This window comes from Bombus bifarius, unplaced genomic scaffold (assembly GCF_011952205.1).
Source record: "Bombus bifarius isolate JDL3187 unplaced genomic scaffold, Bbif_JDL3187 scf7180000009125, whole genome shotgun sequence".
Classification (NCBI taxonomy): Eukaryota; Metazoa; Arthropoda; class Insecta; order Hymenoptera; family Apidae; genus Bombus; species Bombus bifarius.
In genome coordinates, this window is record NW_022884914.1 from 2,966,011 (window position 1) to 2,992,444 (window position 26,434).

Below are 26,434 nucleotides of genomic sequence, written 5' to 3' on the forward strand. Positions count from 1 at the left end.
ACGTTGAATTCAAAGCGAAAACGCGTCGAATGCTTTTGTATCTCGTGGAATGGATAAGATTGTCAGTGTGATATCGTTTCTTTAATTAGCGATTGTAATTACAGCTGTGATCGAAGTACTATCAGTTGTACTTTTCAACTGCTTTACTACAACAAGTAGTCTACCTTTTATTCGGATATCTTGAAGATGCGAGAGCTTGCCAAATATGCGCGACAATCGTTTTGATCATTTAACTTTTAGAACCGACATTTTTCTTTCAGAATAAGGGATTGCTATTGATTGGAATTTTTCGTTCTAGCGAAAGAACAAGGACTAATGACTATCGTAATTGAATTATTTAGAGATAAAACAATAATACGATAATTATATAATAATATAGCAACAAATAATAATAGTCAGTGTCGAAACATACAAACGGATAGGAATATAAATCACGACTGGAAATCATATCGCGTTTTAGTAAATTGGAAAATAACATTAAACGTCAAAATCTGTCCAATTCTCGAATTTCCAAAGCAATTATAACAAGGAAGGTTCTTCTTGACCATCGATCGTACTTCATAATAAAGGAAACAAGAATGAGTAGATCCAAGAGTTCTTCAGAAATCAATTTATAAGCAGTTACCATCCTCCGTGGAGGTCGCGTCGGCCTTGCCTCTGCCTTGAAATAACTCGATTCGTTCCAGACTTGCGTATTAAAAGTTCTTCCATTTCTACAGGGTACAATAATATTATCAGTCAGTCAGTTAAGTCACCTTGCTATCCGCGTAGAAAATTCCCATTAAAAGATTTCAAAGGATAAGAACATAAAAGAGATCCTCCTACCTCGAAGAATACAATTGAAAGGAGGATGATCGTTAAATTATTGTAAAAGATATTTTTGTTCGGTCTTAGACGTCGCGATCGCTGTACCTTTTAACCTGTTTATCTATGGGCATTGTCTAAGGACGAGGTATACATTATATATAGTATACATTGTAAATCTGTTTGTTTGAACACCATGTTCGTTTTTCACATGTCGCTTTAATCTAATAATCAGATCTTATATTCTGTTTGATGCAAGAGCTTCTCAGAACAATCACGGAACAGGAAGTTTTATTAAAGACCAATTAATTTCCTTCTAGTTCTTGCAAATGTAACTATGATACAACATGATTTTTAATAGAAGGAATATTAAGGAATCCTGAAAGTTAGAAGGAACCCAATCTTAATCGACGACGTGAATGATACAAGTTGGCCCCGGTTTTTAAGATAACATTTAGAATTACGTCTGTAAATTTAATGAAAGAAATTTGAAGCTTCCGAAGCTTGGAAAAGACCAATCCTCGCGACGTATACACCGTTCGTTACACACCAAATACGAAAGAAATATTTGAGGTCGATTCGTATTCGATCGGAAACATCTTCTCTGTTTGACTTCCAGAGAAAATTTATAAATCGAAAATTCAAGTCAGCCTTCTTATTTCGTAACGATATATATGTATATATATATATATATGTAACCTATACTGAAACCCGACGAGTATAAACTTCTTGTATCCGCAGGCAAATTCTTGCTTCGACGTTATTGCGCTCTGTCGCAACAACGGAAGGGTAATTTCACGGAACCAATGGCGCCCGTACAACATCAATTCCGACACCCTACATAAATATTATATTCCCCGATAATACTAGCCGCTATAAAACTCTGCATTAATCACCGAACAAGAAATACCACCCTCTAGCCGGCGTAGACACAAAACGACCACTTATCCCTGCCGGGCTTTCTCCGTTTCAAAGCCTGCGGCTATTCCGCAACCTCGTAAATCGCGACGAGAGAGGCAAGCATACGGAAAGAGAAGGAGAAAAACTGGTGCTTGGCAAAAGACAGACAGCGGAGAACAGACAGAAGACAAGTTAAAGATGGAGAAGAAGGTTGATAAAACGGTGAAACGATTGATAGAAATTGAAAGAAAGAAGAATACGTGCATTGGCAGTTGTAAGCATCAGGGAACAATATTTAGAACAAATTTCATTCTTTTAATTACTTCTACTTTCTAGTTATTTTATCATTAAAAAATGTGCTTTTTCGTATATTATAGTCTTTTATTTTATAATTGTCTTTCGTTAGAAATCTCTCCCTTTGTATCTTATAATTTAAAACGAAGCAAAGCTTGTTAGAGTTTGTCAATAAAACTATAGTGTTTTAATACGTACTACGTCAGCGATGTGTACTTCCATCTACAAACCCGTTTGATCGTTTTAAACACAAGTTTTGATAAAATACATTTTTTAGTAAAAACCGCAGCTCGCAGACATAGCATAGCGTTAACTTGATCCTTGGAGAAAATGGAGATTCGTAGGGACTGGAGGAACAACCGGTGGAGGTGCGTTGTAAGAGCGAAGAGAGCAGCATGAAGGAAGAAACTATCCCCTGGACCGCTGTTTTAAAATGTTCCCCGCGATGAAATAAATTGGCGCCGGCATGTTTACACGTTGGAGGCATTCTAGGTAAAAATTCGTGGAGTGTAGCAAAGCGGAACAGAAAAGGTGGATGGTGAACCGGAAAAAAAGGGTTAGGAGCCGGCTGATGTCGAGCAGCGGCGGCAACCGGGTTCCGAACCGGGCTAAGTTGTGTTTAATTAATGACCGGACTAATTAAAAGCCCAAAGAAAAATACAGCCACGCGCCGGCCAACCGACCCCTAACGCCGTCGACGTAAGAGGTCTCTAAAATACTCGTTCCAGGCTCATTCATAAAGGTAAATCGTAGGTGGTAATTGAAAGAAATGATAAAACGCGTATTGCCTCCTGACTAATAACTTTTTCGTTCGCCATCTTCCTATATTCGTTCTTTGTACCTTCAGACAGAGGATAATTGATTTTTGATCATAATTAATTTTTAAACGAATATGGATGCGAATGTGAATGTGAATAATTTTCTTCGATAATTGGATTTCTAATAAAAAAATAGTACGTGTTAAAAGTGTGAAGAATCTTTCGAGGAAAATATCTCTGGTCCAGTGTAAAAGAATGAAACAACAAATATTAAAGTTTCAAAGGGAAATGGCAACAGAAGTAATATTCTGTGTCTTTCTGGATAAAAGTTGCTTTCCATTTGTTGATCTTTCTTCAATAATGTACCGAAAGATTGCGAGACCAAGAAAACCCAGAAGAGAATCCCTTACAGCTTCCTTCAAGCTGTCTTTACATACACAAAAGAACTTTCTTCTTTGTTTTCGCCTTTTCGCCAGATCTTTTAACAAAATTAATATCTCCGACTGCAATAAAAACGGCTGATTATATTTCACGCCACTATACGAACACGTCACATGGTAAACATATTTAACTACATGTTTATAACCAGAAACATTAAAACAAACATAACAATCGTTCGTTGTTTCGATAAAAAATATACCATCGTGTGTATTGTTAAATTTAAAGGAAACACTTGTCACTGTAATTTTTGTAGTGCGCTCAACACGTGTCCGAACATATTTCTGGTTACATGATAGGTCGAGCTCACAAAACTGCCGATCCTGTGAGAAATACCTTCTGTTACTGTGCTGAAAGTCTGTGAAATAAATCGTTCGCCTTTATAAGAAACCCTTCGACATCGAGGAAAACCTTCGCTATTAATCTACGATCTCAACATCTAAAGTACCAATCGACTACGTGTCACCGTTTTTATTACATAATAAATTACCAAGACATAATCCGTCACACTTACTTCCTTTCAACAGCGGACGAAGGATTTCACAGGGCCGTTACTCCAAAAACATTGAGCACGTCGAAGATCGACCAGATTGCCAACAAACCAAAGAATATCTTCATTTCGTTTTGCATATTGGCCGGTATTCTTAGTACACCCTCTATAGGATGTACATATATAGATAGAAGATACGAACATTATATTAAAATTCTTTCAGGCTATTCAAATATCTACTTTGAATCATTTAAAGGAGAAAAATCAACGTTGGAATTTAGCCTGAATATGGAAGTTAATTGTTCGCAGTCTTTTATTTCAAAATCCAAACTCCACAAATCGCTTGATCCCTTCCCCTCCTAGATAAATGTGTGAGACTATTATATAATAATTTCAATCGTTCTTCAAATATTGAAATATCTCGCTCGCGTAAACTATGGATCCAGGCAAACGTTGACCCACTACGCGCGCGTTTGTTGCGATTTAAATATCTGTATGTGTTCACGCTTATCAATTCCAAATGAAAATTTCTCGCTGCCATGCACGCGATCAACATTGAAACATATATATATACATATACATATACATATACATATGTATAAAAAAAGCGGTGAATCGTTTTTATTTGCTGTATTCGTATTCATGCTGTCCGTGATACGTACAAAAGTTTTAAACGTCGAGTATCAATTTTATCAAATAATCCATCTACCCCTTTAGTTGCACAATCGCAAGCCCGTTCACAAATGGGCAAACACGCGTCAGCCATAAACGTATGAATAGTATGCAAAGCAAACATCGATTGCCACAAACGTATACCGCGTCTCGCACACTGCTCAATACGAGCATTCTGCCAATATTCGACGTCGACGATTGCAAACCAGCTAATTAAATAATTAATTGTTATCGTATTAGACAGACCAATGTGATTGGACCATTATTACACGCAGATTCTGCGATCCTTGCTTTATATCAAAATACGATTTCGTTCTTATCTAATTTTTCTCGTTAGTTACGTACAATATTATAAATAGAAAAACTTCGCAGCATCGCACGCGCTAGAAGATGAGTAAGAATTTTTCAATATTGCAAATCTTGATCGTAAACAGTAGATAATACTAAATAGACTTGGAATTAGCAATGCTAGATTTACACATTCACATCTAATCTTCTAATATGACTCACCAACGTATGATGTTTTTAATTGCTAAAATACTGTTCGATTAGAACCTTCTGTTTAGCTATCCTATATTACAGTTTGGTTCTAAATATTAGATAAAGATAATTTTTGGTGAATAACAAAATTTCAAAATTGTTCTCCTTTTAAAAAATGTACAATATTTCATAATATGATCTAATCTCCACGATATTTTCGCTGTTCATTATCATCGTTAACATTCACATACGGTTGACTTGATATCCAAAATTCATAGTATCTTACTAATACGAAAACCAAAAAGTTTACATTATTTTAATAACAAATTTCATATGCAGGGTGGTTGGTAACTGGTGGTACAAGCGGAAAGGGGGTGATTCTACGCGAAAAAAGAAGTCGAAAATATAGAATAAAAATTTTTCTTTTGAGGCTTTGTTTTTGAGAAAATCGACTTTGAATTTTCGCTCCGTACGCGTGCACTTTATCACGTCTCGTTATAACGGATCTCACTGTTGTCTCGATGGAAAAATTAAAAAAAGAAAAATAAAAAAAATTTTTATTCTATATTTTCGACTTCTTTTTTCGCGTAAAATCACCCCATTTCCGCTTGTACCACCAGTTACCAACCACCCTGTATAATTAATAACTTCGTAATGCACATACACCTCCTATTGTAAACACGAAAATATACGATTCTAAATCGATAAAGAGATAAAACTAGTCCTCCCGGAACTATTCTCCTTTTTGTCCTCTGACATTTGTTTCTAACAGCAAACAGAAAAAAGATATGACTTTTCCCAATTTCGTGCACCGTTCTATAAAACTGGCATCCATTTCCTTCCCTATAAATATGCGTTCTCCGCAATGGACTGATTAAAAAATCTATTAACGGTAAACACATTTCGTAGTTGAATTTATCCGCAAATGAAAGTGATCGAAGTCGACGAAGCCGTGAAATAAAAGTCAACGCGGATTACGGTGCAGAACATCGTCGTAGATAAAAAAAAATCTCGACACCGTTTGGAAATTCCTACAGGAAATACGATACATTCGGATCGGACAAAAAAGTTCATGTAGCGGCGAGCCGGAGTCATAAATAACGGAGTTGCGATATAAATAACGAGTCGGTGCTAATTTAGATCCCTGGCCGGATAAAGCCAATATCAAAGGTAGTATTCGTTCTAGAGCCCGGTTGGACCGTTTCAGCGCCACAGCCATCGCGCTTTTGTCGTAGATCAAACAGCACTCTTTTTTTTTTTTTTTTTTTTGTTTTTTGGTGAATCATCGAAATGTCTTTGCCCGTTTGTGTTACAGCGCTGTTGCTCTGGTAAAACGTTTATCGCGGCGAGATTGCTGCGAAAACACGACGCACAAAAAATATTGCACGTATACCCTATAAAATTGCACTCCTGAAAACTGAAAGTACGATTTACGCGAGATTAGCAGTCGCTTGCCAAGTTGCCAAGGTTTACGAACTACGCATGATATTGGAAAAATTAAAAATGTTACGAAATTTATTAAACGAGATAATCACATAAATGATAGAAAATATTTTCTAAAAGAAATTCGCGACAAATACTTTTTCAAACTATTAATCGACATAAATCGACTTATCTAATTTATTTAAAAATAGAAAGTTTATTCGTTCGAAATGATTACTCCAGATCAAGTGTGCAAATTTTCACCGATGTAAAAGCAATTCTGGTGCTTGTAACGAAGTAACTTTTCGAAGATAACATTTTCTACAATGACGTTCTCTCGTCTCATTTGAGGTGACGTTTTCCATTCTCAGACGAAAGCCAATTTGACGAACACGCTCTCGCTGTTCATCAGATACAGAATCGCTCAATTCTCGATCATTGAACGAGCTTGTAAGTTTACGAAATGAGTGGACGTGCGTGTTGTTTAAGTAGCGATAAAAACATCGCGAATCCAATCCCGGAAAAAACCAGTCGAGGTAAACACCGTGTAGGTGTGGTAATTACACTTATAGTCCTTCACTGGGCTGACGCTAACTATACCACGTAGATACCAGGTTTCCCCCATTTGAAAGAACAGTCCTCCTCCGCTGTCACCTTCGCAGAGACTGGAACCTGCGAATAGAATGATTTATCATGGTTATTGTCAATTGTATTTCCGCTGCTGATAAACATAGCATAGCAATTAGACTGAGTTTCAATGTATTTCCTTTACTAGCATTTGTACGATACGATGGAAACAAACGTTGAAATACAAGTCAACTGTGCGTGTGTACTGCTTAATCGACTTTTTGATTTTGAAGCGTAGAATCACACGGTATATTTATTATGTTCGTTGCAATAGGTTCTTGGAAATTATAAATCACCTATTAAAAAAAAAAAGAAAAAACAAAATAAAAAAACAATTATTAAAGTATCAAGTATCTGTATTAATACGATTATAATCTCTGAAGGTATATAACATCTAATTAAAAATATAGATAAGAATTGTGCAATAGTTGAAAAAAATTAATAAAATTCACCGATTGATAATATAATTCATTCTAAACGTCTACTTACCATTCAAATTACCGGCACAGAACTTGTCCGACGTAATGTATCCCCGGAAATCAGATGGTACAGCCAATAAACATTGGTCATACGGTATATACGGCATGCTCACTTCCTGCAGGACCTTACTAGGCGTATCTTCAATCGTTTTGCCCCAGCCAACAGCCTGAAATGAACAACGTCTAAAGCCTGGAACCATTCACGATTCCCAATTAAAAGCACATTACTTTCATAACAAAGCGGACAAAATAAAGAAAGAAAATCGCAGGCAGATGGGAATCAAATTAATTGCTGAAATAGAACGATGTCGCGGCATAACGGGCGTGTGAATTAATTACGGAAATATAATCCAGCGTGACTTAATTAGCCAGCTGAAACCAGTCACGGAAGAGGAAAGGTAGGTAAAAAGGCCGGAAATCTGGCGAGAAAATAGCGTTGCAGCTTGGCTGAAATTAATCAAGGTAATACGTTGCCGTAGCTGGATATTTCTTAATTAATAACCAAGATCTTACCTTTCCGTTTTGGCCAACTTGCAGCTGTTTCCGTTCGTACATATTGTCCCAATCCATGCAGATCGGACGCACCTGAGCGGTTAACTCGAAAGAACTAGTCAATTTCAAAAGGGCTATATCTTGAGCGAAATTCCCTCTCGCCCCTATATATCGTTCCGGTGTCAAAATCTCGGCCAACATCGATTTTTGCTCGTAATTCTCGTCCGCGTTCCAATCGCGATAGTGCTTGCCCGTTGCCACCGCGTACTTCGATTTGTCAAGCACTGTATTGTACACCTCGTCGTAGAAACAGTGGGCAGCTATCGAAACAATGTTTGCCATCCTTTATCCGTAATATGTGCTACTGTGTATATTGCATGCGAGTAGTATTTGGACACTTTCAGATTATTGCAAATATGTAAAATATATACTCTGGTTCAAAGGTACATTTATCATAGAAAACGTCCATATGGTATGCGTTATATGAAATATTTTGAGATACTACTAGCATTATTATGAGACACGATTGTCACAATTACTGTCACAAGAACTATCTGAAAATGCATATGAAAATTGCAAGATCCTCGTTGCAAACATATGTGTTTGGTAGGAAATTAACATACAGCGTGAATAGCCATCTCGTTGAATGTCGATGTTTAATAATATATTGGATAATTGTCTGTTTAAATAGTTCCGTGTTCTATGCGAAATGTATAGTTGTACTAAATATCGTGTAATTAAATTGCACACTAATTGCAAATACTTAACGCCAGTGTAGCTGATGGAAAGCACTTTTTTGTGATATCTTTTATTTTATCTGTGAATATGAAATGCAACTGCCAAACATATTCGCGTGATTTTAAAGTAGGAATTTATATTCTCGAACGAAATTACCTGATACAACTAGATTGTTGCTTATAAGTGTGCCCCCGCAAATTTGCTCGTACTCGTTCGCTGAGTTTTTGCGGTAGATGCCAACATGCCACGGAAATACTCCGAACTTTGCCTCGAATCCGTTCACGACCAACGTGTTACCTTGTGAAATGGGTATTCCACACTCTGACGAAGCAGAATAAATTAAATTAGATCGAATACATTAGACCTTGCTTGAATTAATAACAGTGGAGAAACAAGCAAGGCTAATTCATAAAATGTCTGATTCATATTTCTCATAAAAGATTTTTTTTTCTTTTTTTAGCGACATGCAATAACATTGGTCGTTTCTATGTCTTCACTTTTCTAAAAATTTAATTTATTTAAAAAAAGAGATCTTTCCAAGTACAAAATGCATTTGGGAAACACTTAGCAGTATTTGGCTAGTCTGTTGTTTTTTACAAAATTTATTCAGTCTCAATGACCAAAATTTATCAAGAATGTATTAACTGCTGTTATTAATTTTGCAAACGTACTATTTATGATTACAAGCGTGTAAATTAGTCTTTGCTCTGTTCTAAGAATCAGAGCAGCATGTTGGAAACAAGATACGTAAAATCATCATTACCTGGAAGACAACGGAAAAGACGACGGTCCCATAATCCGTCTTCTAGACAAGTGACTGTACGATACGCTGGGTCATTCGTCACGGACAATTTGTAAGACGACTTGCACGACAAAGTCGCCACCGTTCCAGGTTTAATTCGATCGGTGCAAGACACCTCGTTTCCTTGGTACGAGCATAAAATATTCACCGTGGTACTGTTCAATGGTGGACATATCCCTGTTGCAATGAAATTTTGATGAAAGAGAAATATTGGTGAAATATTAATTTCTAAACAAATAATAAAAAGATTCTTTCTATTTTTCTCGCTTTTTACTTTAAATTCAATATTTTTTATAAAAAGGCTTGTTCCACTTATACGAAATATTGTTGAATATATCATTTATTAAGTATTATATTATAACGTTATTATTCTGATTATGTTTGAAATGTCATTATTTAAACTATAGTCATGTGATTCTTAATTATGTATATTTTATACAGAAAAGCTGAGGATAGAAAAACTGCAACGAAGAGGGAATAATCAATAATTCAAATAACACGTCGGATAACATAGTAATTAATCAATTAATTTACAAAATACCAGTGAATTAAATAAATTTAATTCTATTTAGTTAACTATATAGATTTAATTTAAACAAATGGAGCGAATATTCTCGGATTCGAAATCAGTTCAACTAGAATCTATTACTATCGTTCGAGTTGAAAATGGTAGAATGGTAAACGGTAGAACCGAGAAATCTTTATGGCTCACGCTCGTTTCTATCGTAATATATTTCATCAAATAGATATTTCTCGAAAAATTTCAGTTTTATACGTGCGCGAAGTATAAATCATAAGATAGATTTAAAAAAATGTCAGACATGCAGCTTGAAATTTTAGCATTTCGTAAGACTAAACCTTTGATGTCGTACAATTATTTCTTTATCTTCCATCGTTTAAATTAGTCCAGTCGCATAGTTAATCGATTCTTTTTACGTTAGCGCTAGATCTCTAACTATTCCAACACAAACACGACAGTAATCATTGTTGCACACATCTAATATTTAACTATTTGTAAATATCATAACTCGTAATAATTACATGGAAACATGCAATCGTTACATCACTTATACGTTGACATAATATAGATTGAATAAAGCGCGACATAAAACAAGGAACTACAGCCATCAAAATCAAGCTGGAATTTGTCGGAAAATAAATTCGTCGATAATTCTAAATCGAGATCTCTGAATTTTCTTTTCCATCGACACTGTTTTACTCTTACAGAACTCTCGACGTAAATTACTTTCGCTAATTTAGTAAAATCTGTAATCTAATGAACTTACTGAGACACGAGGGCAGGTTGTACCATTTGTCGTTGAAGCAAACAGGAACGGCACTTCCGTTCAAAATGTAATTGTGCCGACAGGTGTAATTCAGAATGCTGTTACTAGGAACTTTATCTCCGGGACGTTTCGGGCAAGGTTTACCACAGCCACCCAGTTCGTAACTTCCACCTTCGGGTTGTTCGGGAAGGACGCAGCCGTTTCCCGATTTTCTACAATGTCCAGCCACGATAATTAACAGTGTCGTAATTAAACGGACAGCAAATAAGAGAATAATTGAATTCGTTACAGCAGAGTTTTCTTTTGCCGTTTCTTAGTTAGCACGTTGACTGTCACACGCTTTTTATATATTTTTCCCTGGGAATAAAATATACTATACTATGACATTTAATTCTTGCAACATATTATATTGTACTGGTGCATTTTTTCTGCGACGATGTTATCTAAGACATTTACATTGTAAAAAGTTTTAGTTCATGAAATTTATATCATAAATAAAAAAAAAGAAAAGTTATTTTAATCATTATCAAAGCTTTAGTAACGTGGGTCATCGACGAGCATTGCGACAATCAACGTGCTGAGTTTCGCTATCTTTGCATTTTTGATAACATTTTCTACGCAAACAGTCGAAAAATGTCGCGTGTAACACGTACTTCTTCTTGGTTCTTAAATATTTTGTCGTGACTTGTATTTATCTTTCATCCAAGTAAATTAACTTACTTGTCACATTCGCGTTCGTCGCTCAAATCGCGACAATCGAATTTATCGTCGCACCTTGCTGTCTTCGGTAAACATTCGCCGCTTCCACAACGGAACTCGTTTTTCCTGTTTTCGAAATGACAACAAACGTTGATTACGTGTTTGAAAACACATGGTGTGCAGTGTATTTCTGTGATTGTATCGTTGCACTTCAGGTAAAGTAGAGGAAGCAGAAACAGAATCAGGGAAAAATTCGAGAAATTTGTCTAACCATTTCGGGACGAATTTTTTCTTCCTAATCATAACGCGTTAATGTAATAACATTAACTCTAATACGGTCAAACTTGAAAAGAGATAGATTAAATGTAATTCTAGAAATAATGACAGGCTAATTTTCGTAGGATAATTTTTAAAGTAAGGGCCATTATTATGTGAGATCCTGCATTGCAATAAATCTTTTTAAAAGCTACCTTGGACGTGCAAGCTGGAAAGAATTAAAATATAAATATATTATATTCCATTATATGCGCTCTTTTATCTAAAACTTCATAATATTATAACGTTCACTGAAAAACTAAATCTAGAATCATCATCTGACTGGAATTTTTAATACAAAATTTTCCTCCGCTTCAGATTCATTTTGCTCAATCTAACGATCCAAACTGTTTGCTCTTCGAATATCTCATAACTTCCAACAAAATCCGATACAAAATGAAGCACTTACAATATACAAATTACGAGAATTTAAAAAAAGAAAGGAGAACGATTGTTCGATACAAAATGGTATCGTATAGCGATGTCGGATTTCACGTATCAGTTAACAGGAAGCGAAACTAACGATTCGAAATCAAGCTACAAACGTACACTTGTTTCTATCGCTATTTACCCGAGTAGATCGTGTTCCCCGAATCGAGTTTCCATCAGTAATCTCACCATGGCGCGCGTTTGTCACTTTTAGTTAACTGAAATTCATTAGGACAATTTGGATGGGCGAAATATTTCATAGCCGGATATAGCAAAACTGCCTCGATTGTCGAATACGCGTTTACTGAAAAGCAATCCGCGCGATACGATACCGTTCGTATCGTATGATATCGTATCGTATCATGTCGTATCGTATTTAATCGTTACGAATTTTATTGTTCATCTGTTTGTCATTTGTATCGTATGTCACGCTTATTACGCGATTCCTTCGAATTATACAGATAACGAAAATACAATCTACTATATATATAAAAATACACTTGGAAGTGCAATATTAAAAATACCAAAAACATGTCTTCGTTTCTAAAGTAAAACGTTTCCGTCTATGGATGAATTGATAGATACTTAATTTTTATTTCATGCAAATTATGAAATATTACGGCCGAGTATATACGAGTCCATTTATTATACTTGGATATTCAGACAGACTTATCAACCTGTCAAGCTATACATCGGCTATATTTTTCATTTTGCTTAATTATAAATTAAAATTTACCATATCCCTATTGTCCTACTTTTTTCTTTCGTACTCAATAATTTTATTTCGTATCGATCGAAATTTAACGTGACTATTAGGAATTATAAAAAGAAATATTCCGATTATGGTATAAGAGTGAACAATTTACTTAGATATTCATTCGATTCTAATTTGCGATAATTCCTCATTCCAGAGATGGATCGAGATCATCTAGGAACAATGTTGCTATTATTTTAGACGAACATAACATTTAACATCAGGCTGCCTGCCATCTCTAAATTATTCCAAGTATCTTTCACATAATCAATTCTATAATATTCAGTTGCTACGTGACCGAATCACTAGCTATTCTTGAACGTTCGAATTGCTCAGTTTCACAAGCATACTTATCAACCACGCAGTCCAATACAGTCCTTATGATCAGGTCTGTGACTACGCGTTTCAACATATGCAAATACCGTATTACACGTACGTTTGGTATACGGTTTTAAACTTTCACGTTTCTACACTTTTAAATACAACACTTTTAAGCAACGTTGTCTGACAGAGACTCGATCAGAAAAACCGGCATGTGCATACATAACACAGTTGTTAACGTTTATTTTCTATACAAAATTGGAAGTAACAGATGAAGAAATTATTTTCTATTTCATTTATCTTATCTTTCTTCGATATTTTAATCCGTTGTAAAAGGATCAATGAAACTTGAAAACCTCGGGAAATCTACCAATCATATTTTTCATTCTTATTTAGTTGAAGAACAAAACTCACCTGCACCGAGTTTTGTCATCAGAAAATCGTTCATTGAACATCTCAATTTCTTCATCATCACGCGGTGTACCATCTCTCGAAGATGAATCTTTTGACACGTTATCGTTTTTCTGTGGTTTGTCGTTGTCATAATCGAAATTCTGTCTTTCTTTATCAACTTTATTATATAAACCAGGTGGACCAGGAGGTGGACCAGGCTCATGTCCAGGAGGCCCATGTCCAGAGGGTTCATGTCCAGGAGGACCACCACCACGGTTTAATCCAGGTGGAATTCCAGGAGGACCACCACCCCGATTTAATCCAGGTGGAAATCCAGAAGAACCACCATCGCGATTTAATCCAGGTGGAAGTCCAGGAGGACCACCACCACGATTCAATCCAGGTGGAAGACCAGGAGGACCACCACCACGATATAATCCAGGTGGAAATTCAGGTGGACCAAGTCCAGGAGGCCCTCGACCACCTGGAGGACCTCTTTGTGCATTAAATTTGTTTCGTCCACGACCAGGAGGATCAGGGGAATGTCCCCATTGTGGGCTTCTTTTCAATCTGCCAGCGTCGTTCTGATCGGCCGCTAACAAGGTAGAAATAATAATTGCATCGTGATGATAAATTTCTAAACGTTATCGTGAGCACATTGTTATGCCGAGCCGGTTCGTGACTGTCATGCGAGTCGCTTCCGGAAGAGGCGTGAGTTATGAAAGAACTCGTTAAAATGTTTACTTCAGTGAGCGTTTAAGAAAAGATAACTAAAGTTTGATGCAATGAATCTTTTTTTAAAGATGAGTGAATTAATTAATCTACCATTTGTTCGAAGACGAACACCTACATATAATTATAAATTTAGAAACATGCTATTTCTTCAAAGTGTATAAGTCTTCGTGTGATAAAAATGATAAACTATTGAAATTCTCAGCTCTGTTTCGTAAAATGGTAATTTTGATTTACAAAGTGTTGCTAAACGTCCAGATCTCTCAAAATGATGCAAACACACATCTGAACTATTATTCATCTCAAAAAATATAATTTCCAGTCACCAAAACTATCTTCACTGCGCTCTTATCTTTCGTTCGCTAAATTCTCTACCCTATATTAAGAAAAAAAAGTAAACTTTTCCAAAAAGCATCAACCAATAGCAACCATTTAAAAATAGCTCGGAGCGCAACTGTTGCACTCCCTATGTATCCCACGCACGCCATGCACATGTTTTTGCCCCCATGAAACTCGATGACGATCAGTCGTGGAAATCGAGCTTAACATCAGCTACTCACGCGACGCTGATAGATCAATCAACAAGAAGACCACCAAAAGTACAACGCGCGCATTCATAACTGTGCTAACTCCGCAATACCATTGCGACCATCGACGGTAGTCGAGAAATGACTGACAATCGTGGCGACTTAAAAACCGATTTGTTGCTCGTCCACGGATATCTGGGGCGTGCCACGATAACACACACGAGTTCCAAGAGAACTGGAAACCTTGACAGACAACGATGAACTGGTCGCCTTCACTTCGTGTCGTCACCAAACCGAAAGTCGACTCTAGGATCCTTCGAAAAATATACTACAGTGTAGCGGCTACACGATGACCGTGAACATGTCAGAAAATTCCAATCTGATAAATGTGTGTGTATATACATATATGTTTTTGCATGTAATTAGTTGTGATTTAGGAAGAAAAAAAGTTCGGGAGAAAATAATCGATACAGGAAGATTTTTTGAGTGATTTCGTAAAATCGTGTAACTGTTCGTAAAGTGGCTTTCGTGGAATCGAGTGGCTGATTATAATTATCGATTATTGGGATTTTTGGGATTTTTGAATATTCGTGGTTTTCCTATTTGATATTGTATTATTTAGACTTTATTTGATTATCTGTAATTGATTGATCACTTTACGTAATTTGTTTTAATCATCGCTGAAATGTCACAAACTCACGTGATGTTGGTATGTTCGATGAAATGAATAAAAGGTATCCTTGATTGATTATTCATCGGAAACTCGTATAAACAATATTAAAAAATTACCAAATCAATTATCAACTATACGCGATAAAAGTTTCGGCTTATAAACAAAACCGTAAGGCACATTAAAGAAAAAAATAATCACATTTATAAAAAAAAGACTAAGATTATTTAATAGACGTCTGTTGTGTGAAGCTCGAAAAAATGTTTTAAAATGACACTTCCACGAAACAATTTATCAGCGAGCTCACAATCAAACATGCAAATTGTCCTTCTATAGATGGATACGAAACAATTCGTGGACGACTATTTTGCATATGTATATATATATATATATATATATATATATATGCAAAACAGTAATATATATATATATGGTATATTCGTAATATAACAAACATACCACTTTAAATCGATTCGTCGCGAATAATCTAGATTCTAGAAGATAAATTCACTGAGAACATTTTATTCCATTCCTGGAGGAGACGATATGGCAATATAGCGTCTAATATGAACTGCTATGCTTGTCTACGATGAAAACAGATGTTTATCGCGTGTACCAGCATTTCCAGAGAAGTTATTAATTCTGAATGAAGTTGTTCAAAGATGATGCGAAATTCGTTGCGCAAGACAGATTGCGATTGCGTAATGCTCTACGTGAATCTGTATCTTCATTGCATCACATATGTATGTATGTATTCGCTTGTACATCGAGTGAATCTGTGTGTTCGTTCGTTAGATTGCTACGAGTTTCAGGCATCTTCAACACAGTCATCGCGATGATTGCGCTCGCTCGAAAATATCGTAGAATGTGTGAATCTCGTTTTAAAAACGAAATAACTAGACAGCGAGTTTGGAAAAAAATTGATTAACGCAATAGCAAATACTAACGAACTCTCGAGGATAATTCAATTTGTCGTGGAAATTCTGAAAAAATGATAGACCGCCGCGCAGTATCATCCAGGGGCATTGAAACAATCGAAATACCAAATATTATATATATTTTTTCCTTTTTAATAAATTTAGTAGTTCTAAAGTAGAAGCACCAGTAGGTTGATAGCACGATCTCGTGGAACATTTAGAGCACGAATTGAATGCAGCCGTCATGCAAATTGCAAAACAAAAGAGAACTTCATTTCGCCTCGAACAACGACTGAAAAATCGAGTACGACGTTTAAAACGCCCGAAATAATAGAGGGTTGTTTTTTTTTTTATAGACATCACGATTCTTTTTTACACTCAGCTGTTGAATAGATTTAAAAAATGAACGTAGTGCTTCAGACACACGGGGCGAAGCATATATACAAGGTACCAGAAGGACTAAGGGAATTGTGCACTGATATCTCGCGGGAAGTAAGCATTTTTACTAAATTCGTAAAATACTCTACGATTTTATATAAAATTTATTACGGTCGCGATAAAATTACAAAAACTTCTTTAATGTAAATCACTAATAATTTCTTTTAGTCATTTTTATAAATACATACATAGAAATTCAATAAAGAAAAAGATATTCATTCGAATTACGTCTAGTTCTTTCTATCTGCAAAACCCATACCTTTTTTTCTTTTTAATTGTTTCTTTTTAATCTACATTCCTAAACGTCGAAAGACATTCCAATCGCATAACGTGGACAGCACTTAACGTTAACAACGAACTATTTATCTGCATATGTAAATAGCACATACACATTCTACTGAATGCTGAACGTTTCGTAATAGACTATCATAAAATACGATCATAAATGCAATAAATTCTTCGATTTCCTATCGATGTAATCTCTAATCTCGTGTTAACAGTTAATTCCTAATTTAATAATTGAAACAGGTTCTTCGTTCCCAGCCAGCCAATTTAATCGCCTTTATCTCCGAATACGTGGATACGCTTCTGATCACACGCGAAAACACGAAAGGTACATTTCTCTTCTCGATGTATCCTTCTTCTTCCGCAATCTTCTTCCTTCATTACTTTCTTCTTTATTTATTTTTTTATTTTCGGCACGAGTGACCATGTTATTAAAAGTCTATCGTTTCAGTTGCGGTTAAAGTGGTAAACAACATTTTACTTGAGAGCCAGGCCATTCTGTGCATACTTTACCGGACTGGTTTCACTTTGGAGCAGATCGCAGTCGCGGCTCCGCGGATCCAAGTGAATTTTATTGTCGCGTGCTGACCGCTTGTCGATGGCTACGCGATATTTCCAGTCCTTTCTTCCTTTTCCTTTTTCCTTCCCTTTCTGCAATTTTCCTTTTAGTATCTCTCTCCTTTTTATTTTTTTTCATTTCCCAGAAAGCATTCCGCGAGTATTTGGACGAGGTTGACACGCAACCGGTACAGGCATGCGAAGGTAAGAGAACTGGGAATGAATCGTAAAAAGAAACTGGTAGGTAAACGTTATTGTTTTAAGCGACCGGCTGTAACGCGGGCTCGTTTGAGGGTAAAGTTATAAAATGAAGCGGAATAAAGATACGTGCGGCTTTTCGGTAGCCATGATCGTTATCGTAGGAAATTTAGTGATCCTTTAGATCGAAATTTTTTTACGACCCTCGGTTAATGCGAATGGTTATCTATATGGGAGGTAAAAGCTGAGGAATGGCTTGATATGTTAACTCAGAATTATTATATTATCATAAAGTGGATATAACGGGGGTTGTAAAACTAAAAATACCAATATTATCTACGTCATTTTATATCACGAACTCTCGATGAAAGAATATAATACACGCGATTACAGCAATTGCAGCAAAGTAATATCGAGTGTTTTTAATTGCCCGTACAACTATCTTAAACGTAGATCCAACTTGCGACGAAAAATCTATGATATCGATACGAGATATTCTAGAAGCTACAGGAGCTGTACGAGAAGATGCAGAGCGTGCTGCCACAGTGATACAAGTCAGTGTTTCGATTAAAAGTACTTTCGAAGTGAAATATATTAAAATGTCGGATCGATAAATTAAAATCAGGCTGCGTTTCGTGGCCATTACGAGAGAATGGTGTTGAACGAAGCTGAAGGGAAGATTCAGTGGCAAAGAGCAGTGGGGAATACGCTGGACATCCTGAGGAAAGCTGGTGCAACGCAAGAGGAAATTTCTAAAGCCGCAAGACTCGTAAAAGTAATTTTCCTTTTTTTAACACGGCGCTACTAACAATCATTTGATAATTAATCACGCATAGTTTGCCTATCGCGGATACTACACTAGAAGAAATCAGAGGATCGACGCTCGTAAGATTGTAATCGCACGTCACGATCGTGATATCACGAATTCGGTGTAAATTCTGCATACGTTGAGAAATTCGACGTTGTTGACTGTTGATGTTCGCAGCGGGAACGGAAGAAGCGCCTCTGAAGAAGGATGAACGTATACTCGAACCCGTGGAAGCTGTTCAAGCGGTCGCTTGGATGGAAATGATGTACCAAGACTCTGGATTAACATTGGAAAAGGCCAACGAGGCTGCTGCAATTATCCAGGTAACGATACGATGCATATGATTCTAGTGATTAACGAGAGACTGCGCATTTTTATACATTTATGGGAAATTTGAAAGTGAAAAAGAGCACAGAATGCATGCAATATGCAAAGTAGGTATAGTACTCGTTATAATACTTAATAGATAAGAAAATAAGTAGGTTCTGGGAAATAGTAGGGTCTACAGTTTTAGCCATATTCATGATAATGAGCATTCTTATCCGCAGCCACAGCAAAATTAATAAATTTACCTAGCTGATCTTAATTCGTTGCTGAATTCACGTAAAATTATCTTATAAAATACGCAATGCCTTAATGGATTTTTTATGGAAATACGAATGATCGATAGATTTACTTTTTTCTTCTTAAAACAGAGAGCTTACAAAGAATATCGTGCGAGAAGACGATGCTACGACGTGCAACAATTGGTGACAACGCAGACAATGGTCGCTGAAGCTGTCGTCGATACGGTACATCGCAAGATTTTTGAAAAGATCACCTCACGCCCAGACATCCCCACTGAATATGGCACTCGCGAGGAAATGATGGCCACGAGCACGCAACTTCAGATTACTTTCAAAGAACATATGAGGATGAGCCGCTTAATAAAAGAAAGTACAGCATTTAATATATATGATACATATACGATACTTATACGTGATACGTAAATTTAGTATTTTTGAAATAACAAGCTAACTGAACTGTTCAAAAATTACACTTTCCCATATGTACATAATAATACTGGTTTTATTTATTAGATGACTTAAAACCTAGCGAATACGAGGAGGGCGAGGAAGAATACGAAGAGCAAAGTAACTAGAAAATTTCACTCAAAAAATTAATATAAGAATAATATAAGAGAAAAATTTGTAGAGGTAATTCAGGATTTGTAGAGGTAGTAGAGGATGAGGTAGTTCAAATATCGATATAATATTCTAAATGTCGTGAGCACTTTATTTGTAATGCCTCGATACAAAGCACAAGTCCTGGTCTATAATTAATCGTGATAAATACGCGCGTGTGTCGAGAAACTTCGTATACACTTTGATGCGTTGATATCTTCGACTGCTGAACTCTCTCGCTTGATAAACTCTCTCGCTCGTTAATTCGCTCGTTTATTTATATCGGTCGGGGGACAGTCGGAAAGTTTGAACTCGACTGCGTTTTACGGTTGAAAGTAACAGCGACATTGTTTTGCCTCGGACTTTGATTATTAATACAATATGTGTGTGTCCTACGATATTGATGCTCCGAGGCAAAACAACAATAAGATTTGAATTTATTAGCGTGCCGCTACAAATTGAAAATTTTAATTTAAAGAAGACGTGGAGGAAGTTGTGCCTACTGAACCTGCGCCCAAACCTAAATATCGCCCGGTAGAACCACGAGTTCCACCATCGAGAACAGAATACAGGGAAGAACCATTGACAGAAGAAGAAGAAGAAGAAGAAGAAACGGAAGAACTGCAAGCGACAGAAACTGAAATTACGGAGCCGTTGACCGTAAGTCCGGATTTACAAACGGAACCCGAAACAGAGCGGTCAGAACTCGTCGACGAAATCGAGGAAGACGAAGGTATTAATGATAATTTTATACGCTGTGCATGGTAATTAATAACGAAATCTTTACAGTGCGTGACACGAAAGAAGATGTAGTAGAGGAAAAAGAAGAGGAAGAAGAAAAGGAAGCAGAGAAGGAAGAAGAGGAGGAAGAAAAGGAAGCAGAAAAGGAAGAAGAGGAAGAAAAAAAGGAAGCAGAGAAGGAAGAAGAGGAAGAAGAAAAGGAAGCAGAGAAGGAAGAAGAGGAGGATGAAGAGGATGAAAAATTAGAAGAAAAAGAAAGGGAAGAGAAGGAGGAAGAGTAGAGAGAAAAGAAGGCAAAAGAAGTAGAAGAAACGGAGCGAAAAGTGGAAGAGATGGAAAAGAAAAAAGGAGAGACGCAAGAGTGTCCAAATGATGCCCAAGAGGCTGGCAGTACAGAACCCGTTGTAGCGGAATGATATAAATGCGCTCGTTTATTAACTTTATTAAAGCAATATACTTCCAAAATAAGTTTATTAACTTTATTAGCGCAATATACCTTAAAAAATAACCATCCGGAGGAGCGACGGTGCGCCAACCTTGAACTACTGTTCGAAACTTCTTTGTCCCTTTTTGTGAGTGAAGATAAAAATTACAATGAAAATTTGTACGCAGAAATCTTATAGTGGTTTTAATGTAAATTTGTTAAATACATAGAGCGGTATCTTCGTACAAAGGCAAAATATATATGTGATATGATCTTTTTTTCTACCTTTTTTGTTAAACTCGAATTTCTTAATAAATAATAACCAATAAATAGCGATATAAATACATCTATAGCAGCTAGCTACTGTATGTAAAAAAGACGAGTAGCAAACGAACGTGCGAACTAGAAACTATATAAATACAAAAACTTGGTATGAAAAAGTGGAACTCGAAGTGAAGAATCTTCGTTGAATTTAAAACGTGTGTCTCCACGGTGTGCCTTTCGCTGAACAACAAGTACCAGTCTTTATTAAACGAGACTTGAGGTTTTTGAATTGATTGCAATCCCCTTCCCTGAAGATCGGACCGCAGCCGTGTCTGCACGTTCTCCCCATCGACACACGATTGTCTCGGAAACGGCATTTATTGCTGCTCGAATATTTCTCCCCTTGTTTCGCGTTCACGATTTCATCCAGTCGACAACTGGTTTCCGAGGTGAACGATTTATCGCATTCGTCTTTAGTTCGTTCGCTCGAGAATTCAGGGCCGCCGAGGTATGTCTTGTGCTTGCACTTTTTATTAGTCTTGTACTTTTCCACCAGAATACACAAAGAGTCCTTGTGATTGATCGTGCCCACGGAATCGTCCAGTTCCTCGTCGTTCTGCTCTTGCACCGTCGAAATCTTTTCTGAATTGTTCGCGCAACACTTATGACTGCAGATAGATTCGTGCGGGGTTTGGTCATTGGAACAGCAATTTCTCCGATTGTTGGAGTTTGAGGAGCAGAGACACGTGTCTGACGCGAGACGCTTTTCCTTTGATGAATAACTGTTTGGAAAAAATGTCAATAAAGATCGTGAACTAACTCTTCGACGACTTATAATATTGAATGATTAAAATTCGTGTCTGATCGATTAATCTATATAATTTGCAAATGTACAACTCGAGTGTACTTTATTCCAAATACATTTTAACCCATTATTCGCTTATAACAAAATTTACAACCCTACTATTTTTAAATATAGAAGATTTGAATCCTCAATAGGATAAATGTAGAAAATAACAGATAAATATTTCGTATGTTTTACGTTTACCTGCTATCACCAAGTGCACTTTACAAGCACTTTGTAAAATAAAAATTTAACGTTACCTACAAACTTTTGTCATATTTTGTCGCTTATAACAAGAAAGGAGTTATAGATAGTCCCATTCTGACACAGTTCTGTAATAATACAAACTAATCCCGTCTTATGCTGTAACCTTATTTTTATTAACCTGTTGTACTCGTTGTCGCAACGATGATGGCAGTGATCGTGAGAATGGCAGCAATAATGACGACTCTGACGATACCAATAATCCCGATGAGGTCGTAGAAGATCAAGAGTCGAATGTTTCGCACAACGGAATGTGCGCGAAATACTAGACGACGATGGGTGGTTATCCTTTTGCGAGTTTCGATGATACGATTTATGATCTCTCCCTTCGGCATTACACTCGTGCTCGTCTTTATCGTAATCTAAACAAGACGAAATTATTAGGATAATTCACGGTAATATAATTCACATCGACAAATTCAATGGCAAATTCGATTTATCGACAACTGCAGATTCAAGAACGCGAGGAACTTTGATTTACTTCGTTTCTCGGACGAGTCGCTGCTTTTAACATTGTCCACTTCGTTCTGATCGCAGCCGTACAGAAGATTAACGGAATCCAATTTAGTGGAAGTTTTTTTCGGGTTTCGTCTTGGAAAATAAGAATATGAGCCACGACAACGACTAGAATTTCGAGGTTCCGTTATGAAACTTTTTATTGCCTTCGCGTTACAACTAAAAAAAGAAGCAAACGAGTATGTGTTACTTCTTTGTATTCTTTTAGTGCTTATACGACAAAATTGATAACCAGATAATAAAATTCTTATTTCATTCTGGTTTCACCGACGTAAAATTGAAACAAAAAAGGAGAAGGTTAAAAATTTCAATTTTGTAAAATTTTGTCCGGAGGCGTGTTGCGATTATTGAACGACCACATCAACAAATTTTCGGGGTAAAATCGCTCAATGTATGATATACAATAAGATATGAACTAGATGTTGACATAATTCTCAGTTTTCAATATATCATTTATAAATTAATGTCTTTAATAACATTCTGAAAATTGCTTGAAGCTAAAAATGATAAAGACTCATAAAATAATATTACGGTTGATTTAATGATATTACTTTCGTCTGTGATTAATCTAAATTGTGAATACTAAACTATACTACATATAAATTCGTGTCGTAATTGTGTGATTTAATTCAGAATATCTCACTACTATCATATAGAAGAATGAAATATTACAATTAAATTAGAATTTGATATTCTTCTTATAATTACAACGTATTTTTCTAAAATTACTACGAAAACTGTAAACAGCTGGCCACAAGAATATTTGTCAAATTAAAACGTTCCTGATAATCGATTCTCGTGTACAAAATGCGCCATACCTTTCTGTTTGTTCCGATTTAGAAAATTCGCTTTTCTGCGTGATCCCATTGTGCTCTTTGCTTGGGACGATGTCGAGTGCATCTCCAGCATTGCATTGATCGTTACGTTTACGACAACAACTGCAGATTATTGGCTTCTGGAGTAAGTTTTCCTTGATCGAGCCACTTTCGCCGCACTCATCGTTCCAGAATGCCTTTGCTTCCACACGATTCGATCTTCCGTTTGAACAGTTTCTCGATGGAAGCGACGAATTTTCTTGATCGTTTAGCTCCTCGTTTCCGCTGACGCTTTCAGTCTGATTCCAACATTGTCAAAGACAACAATTTGCAGAGAAATGTTATTAAGAACGTTTCAGAAATCTTTGATCTAAATTTAACAATCTAAATCAAGCAGCTGCAAATCCCAAGACCAGGCAATTCTTAAGATCGAACCATTGAATGATATATAAAAAAATTAATTTGGATTTATAACCTGGTTCAATATAATATGACATAAACACGAATACCGAAAAAATTTGTAGGATATTAGCAGTGAAATTACCTTATCGAACTTTGTTTCTTCTATGTTGCTATACAAACCAAAATTTTTCGGAAATTTACGTCGAGCCCGGCGAAAAGCTACCGCGGCTGCGACCAGTTGATGCGAGGATGACGGACAAACCTGGGACATGGCTGAAAAAGTCGTATGAACCGGTTCGAATATTTCCCGAATTTTAAAAATGTCCAATTTATCATTCGGAGTAATTGGTTAAGTTTGCTATGGGGAAAATGGTAATCGACGTTGAAGTGAGTCGCGCTATTTCACGAATAATTTGCAAAAAATCGAATTCGATTCTCCTATCGATGCGAACAATTCGAAACTAATACAAATGACAAGTATAGTACAATAACTAACGACAGTCTTCTATTTGTAAATTTAATTTTTTGCATTGAAAAATTTTCGATTCTTAAAACTAAAACTATTGAATGAGAATTTTGTTGATTTATATATTTGAAATTATATCACTTAAAAATTAAGATTTTTAAATTAGATAGCCCGTTTTAAATGTATATTATTCCTAGAAAATCTAAGAGTCTTCTGTTAATTGCACCAGCACGATTTTACGATATCTGATTCTATTACAGCCTCTGGCGTGCAGTTCGCTCTGTATAACGATAGAGAATTCCGGCAGCGTACGATTTCATTGGATTTGTATTAAACAGAATTTCGTGCAGTATGAAAACCTAAGCCAATATTCGATCACCGCACATTCCGTATCGAAACGTTTAACGACTTTAATTAGAACGATAGCCGATTGGTAGCAAAAACAGATCTGTTTTAACATCCATTGACTAAATGGAATAGTAAATCTTGTTAATTTCAAGTTTCGTCAAAATGAATAATTGCAAAACAAACATGTGGATCCGTTGAACGTATATGAAAGCTTCTACGTGATATCGGATAATTATTAAGTTAACATTTCATCAACGAAATAAATTTAAATTTCATGAAAGTAAATAGAAACCATTAGAAAGGAAAATTATATTACTCTCTGATAACGTTCTCAATCTTAAGAAAAATTGCATAGTTAATTATACAAGGCACAATAAAATAATCGCTACTGGAAATGGGTGAAAAATAATAAGAACGAATCTCGTGATCGATAATCAACAGAAAATACATTGTTTCTCGTTATCAGAATTTTAATTAACGATGAAATAACTGAGGAATGTTATTTGACATTGGTTGAAGTTAATTAAAAGTGCGCTGACGATTTTAAAAAATTAAGGACTTAATATCATTCAATAAAATAGTTCCAAAACTCTTGCAATTTGATTACATCAGTATATCAAAGTAAAACAGTTGTAATTTAAAGTAATAGCTATTTGAAAATAGCCATTACCGTACATATATGAGGATCAACTACTTTATTTCTTGTAAATGTTCCAAGCTAACCCGATGTATAAATCGTTCGTCCCAAATCGTTTCCGTGAATTATGCCATGGCAAATTCTCAAATTATTGTGTCCATGGGTCAATGTACACGCCAGCAGGGGATCTTATACAGACTACAATTCCCATTGGTATGATCACTCGTTCCAGATAGAAGTAGCTTGTCAGTTCGTGCGACTGATACGAGCATAAAAGATAATGCGCAATTGCGCAATCAAGAGCGGAGTATGGTTTCCTATTTATTAATAAATTGTAATAAAAGTAGCAAATGAAGATACTTTCTTCTAAATAAATTATTAAAAATATGTCTAAAACTATTAATTCAGAAATAACATTCTGTTTAGAGATATGGATATTTATGTAGTATTAGATCTTTTAGATCTAATTAAATGAGTTATACGTGAGTTATACATAAAGAAAAATATCCAAAATACAAAGAAACTATTGCTATCAAATTAATTTATTGAAAAAGTTACTTTTTGCCGGAAAGTTATATTTATAACTAAATCATAAAAATATAATGATTTAAACGAAAACAAAAGATTTCATACATCGATCAGAATTCAATAGATTCGAGCTTGACGCTTTAAACTTATAACGATAAAATATCATAGTGCATCAAGAATCACTTCATATAAACACGAATGATGATAATTGATACTAACCCTATTTACTTAATCGTTAAATCAAAAATATTGTACTATAACAGCAGTTAATGAATTTACATTTTGCTTTGACAGAT

The 26,434-nt window shown here is 35.9% G+C and overlaps 2 protein-coding genes and 1 pseudogene across 3 annotated transcripts; 1 reads left to right on the plus strand and 2 right to left on the minus strand.

Annotated features, from left to right (window-relative positions):
* Positions 1 to 6,426: 6,426 nt before the first annotated feature.
* On the minus strand, positions 6,427 to 15,018 carry LOC117213681 (modular serine protease-like). Its single transcript, XM_033459226.1, has 9 exons — positions 14,886 to 15,018; positions 13,615 to 14,188; positions 11,403 to 11,507; positions 10,683 to 10,894; positions 9,358 to 9,573; positions 8,751 to 8,915; positions 7,878 to 8,176; positions 7,375 to 7,531; positions 6,427 to 6,930 (listed from the first exon to the last, which is right to left on the minus strand). The coding sequence occupies exons 1-9, from the start codon at positions 14,941 to 14,943 to the stop codon at positions 6,743 to 6,745; spliced, it is 1,974 nt and encodes a 657-aa protein (XP_033315117.1). The 5' UTR covers positions 14,944 to 15,018; the 3' UTR covers positions 6,427 to 6,742.
* Positions 15,019 to 15,162: 144 nt separating this feature from the next.
* Positions 15,163 to 21,267, plus strand: LOC117213671 (annotated as a pseudogene).
* On the minus strand, positions 21,057 to 26,404 carry LOC117213568. 2 transcript variants are annotated; one of them, XM_033459019.1, is made up of 6 exons: positions 25,697 to 26,404; positions 24,302 to 24,432; positions 23,761 to 24,056; positions 22,908 to 23,101; positions 22,548 to 22,788; positions 21,057 to 22,100 (listed from the first exon to the last, which is right to left on the minus strand). In XM_033459019.1, exons 2-6 carry the CDS (start codon positions 24,428 to 24,430, stop codon positions 21,527 to 21,529), a joined length of 1,434 nt encoding a protein of 477 aa, XP_033314910.1. In that variant the 5' UTR covers positions 24,431 to 24,432; positions 25,697 to 26,404; the 3' UTR covers positions 21,057 to 21,526. The 2 variants fall into 2 exon arrangements, with proteins under 2 accessions (XP_033314910.1, XP_033314909.1); XM_033459018.1 differs by having other exon boundaries at positions 24,302 to 26,404.
* Between the last annotated feature and the right edge of the window lie 30 nt (positions 26,405 to 26,434).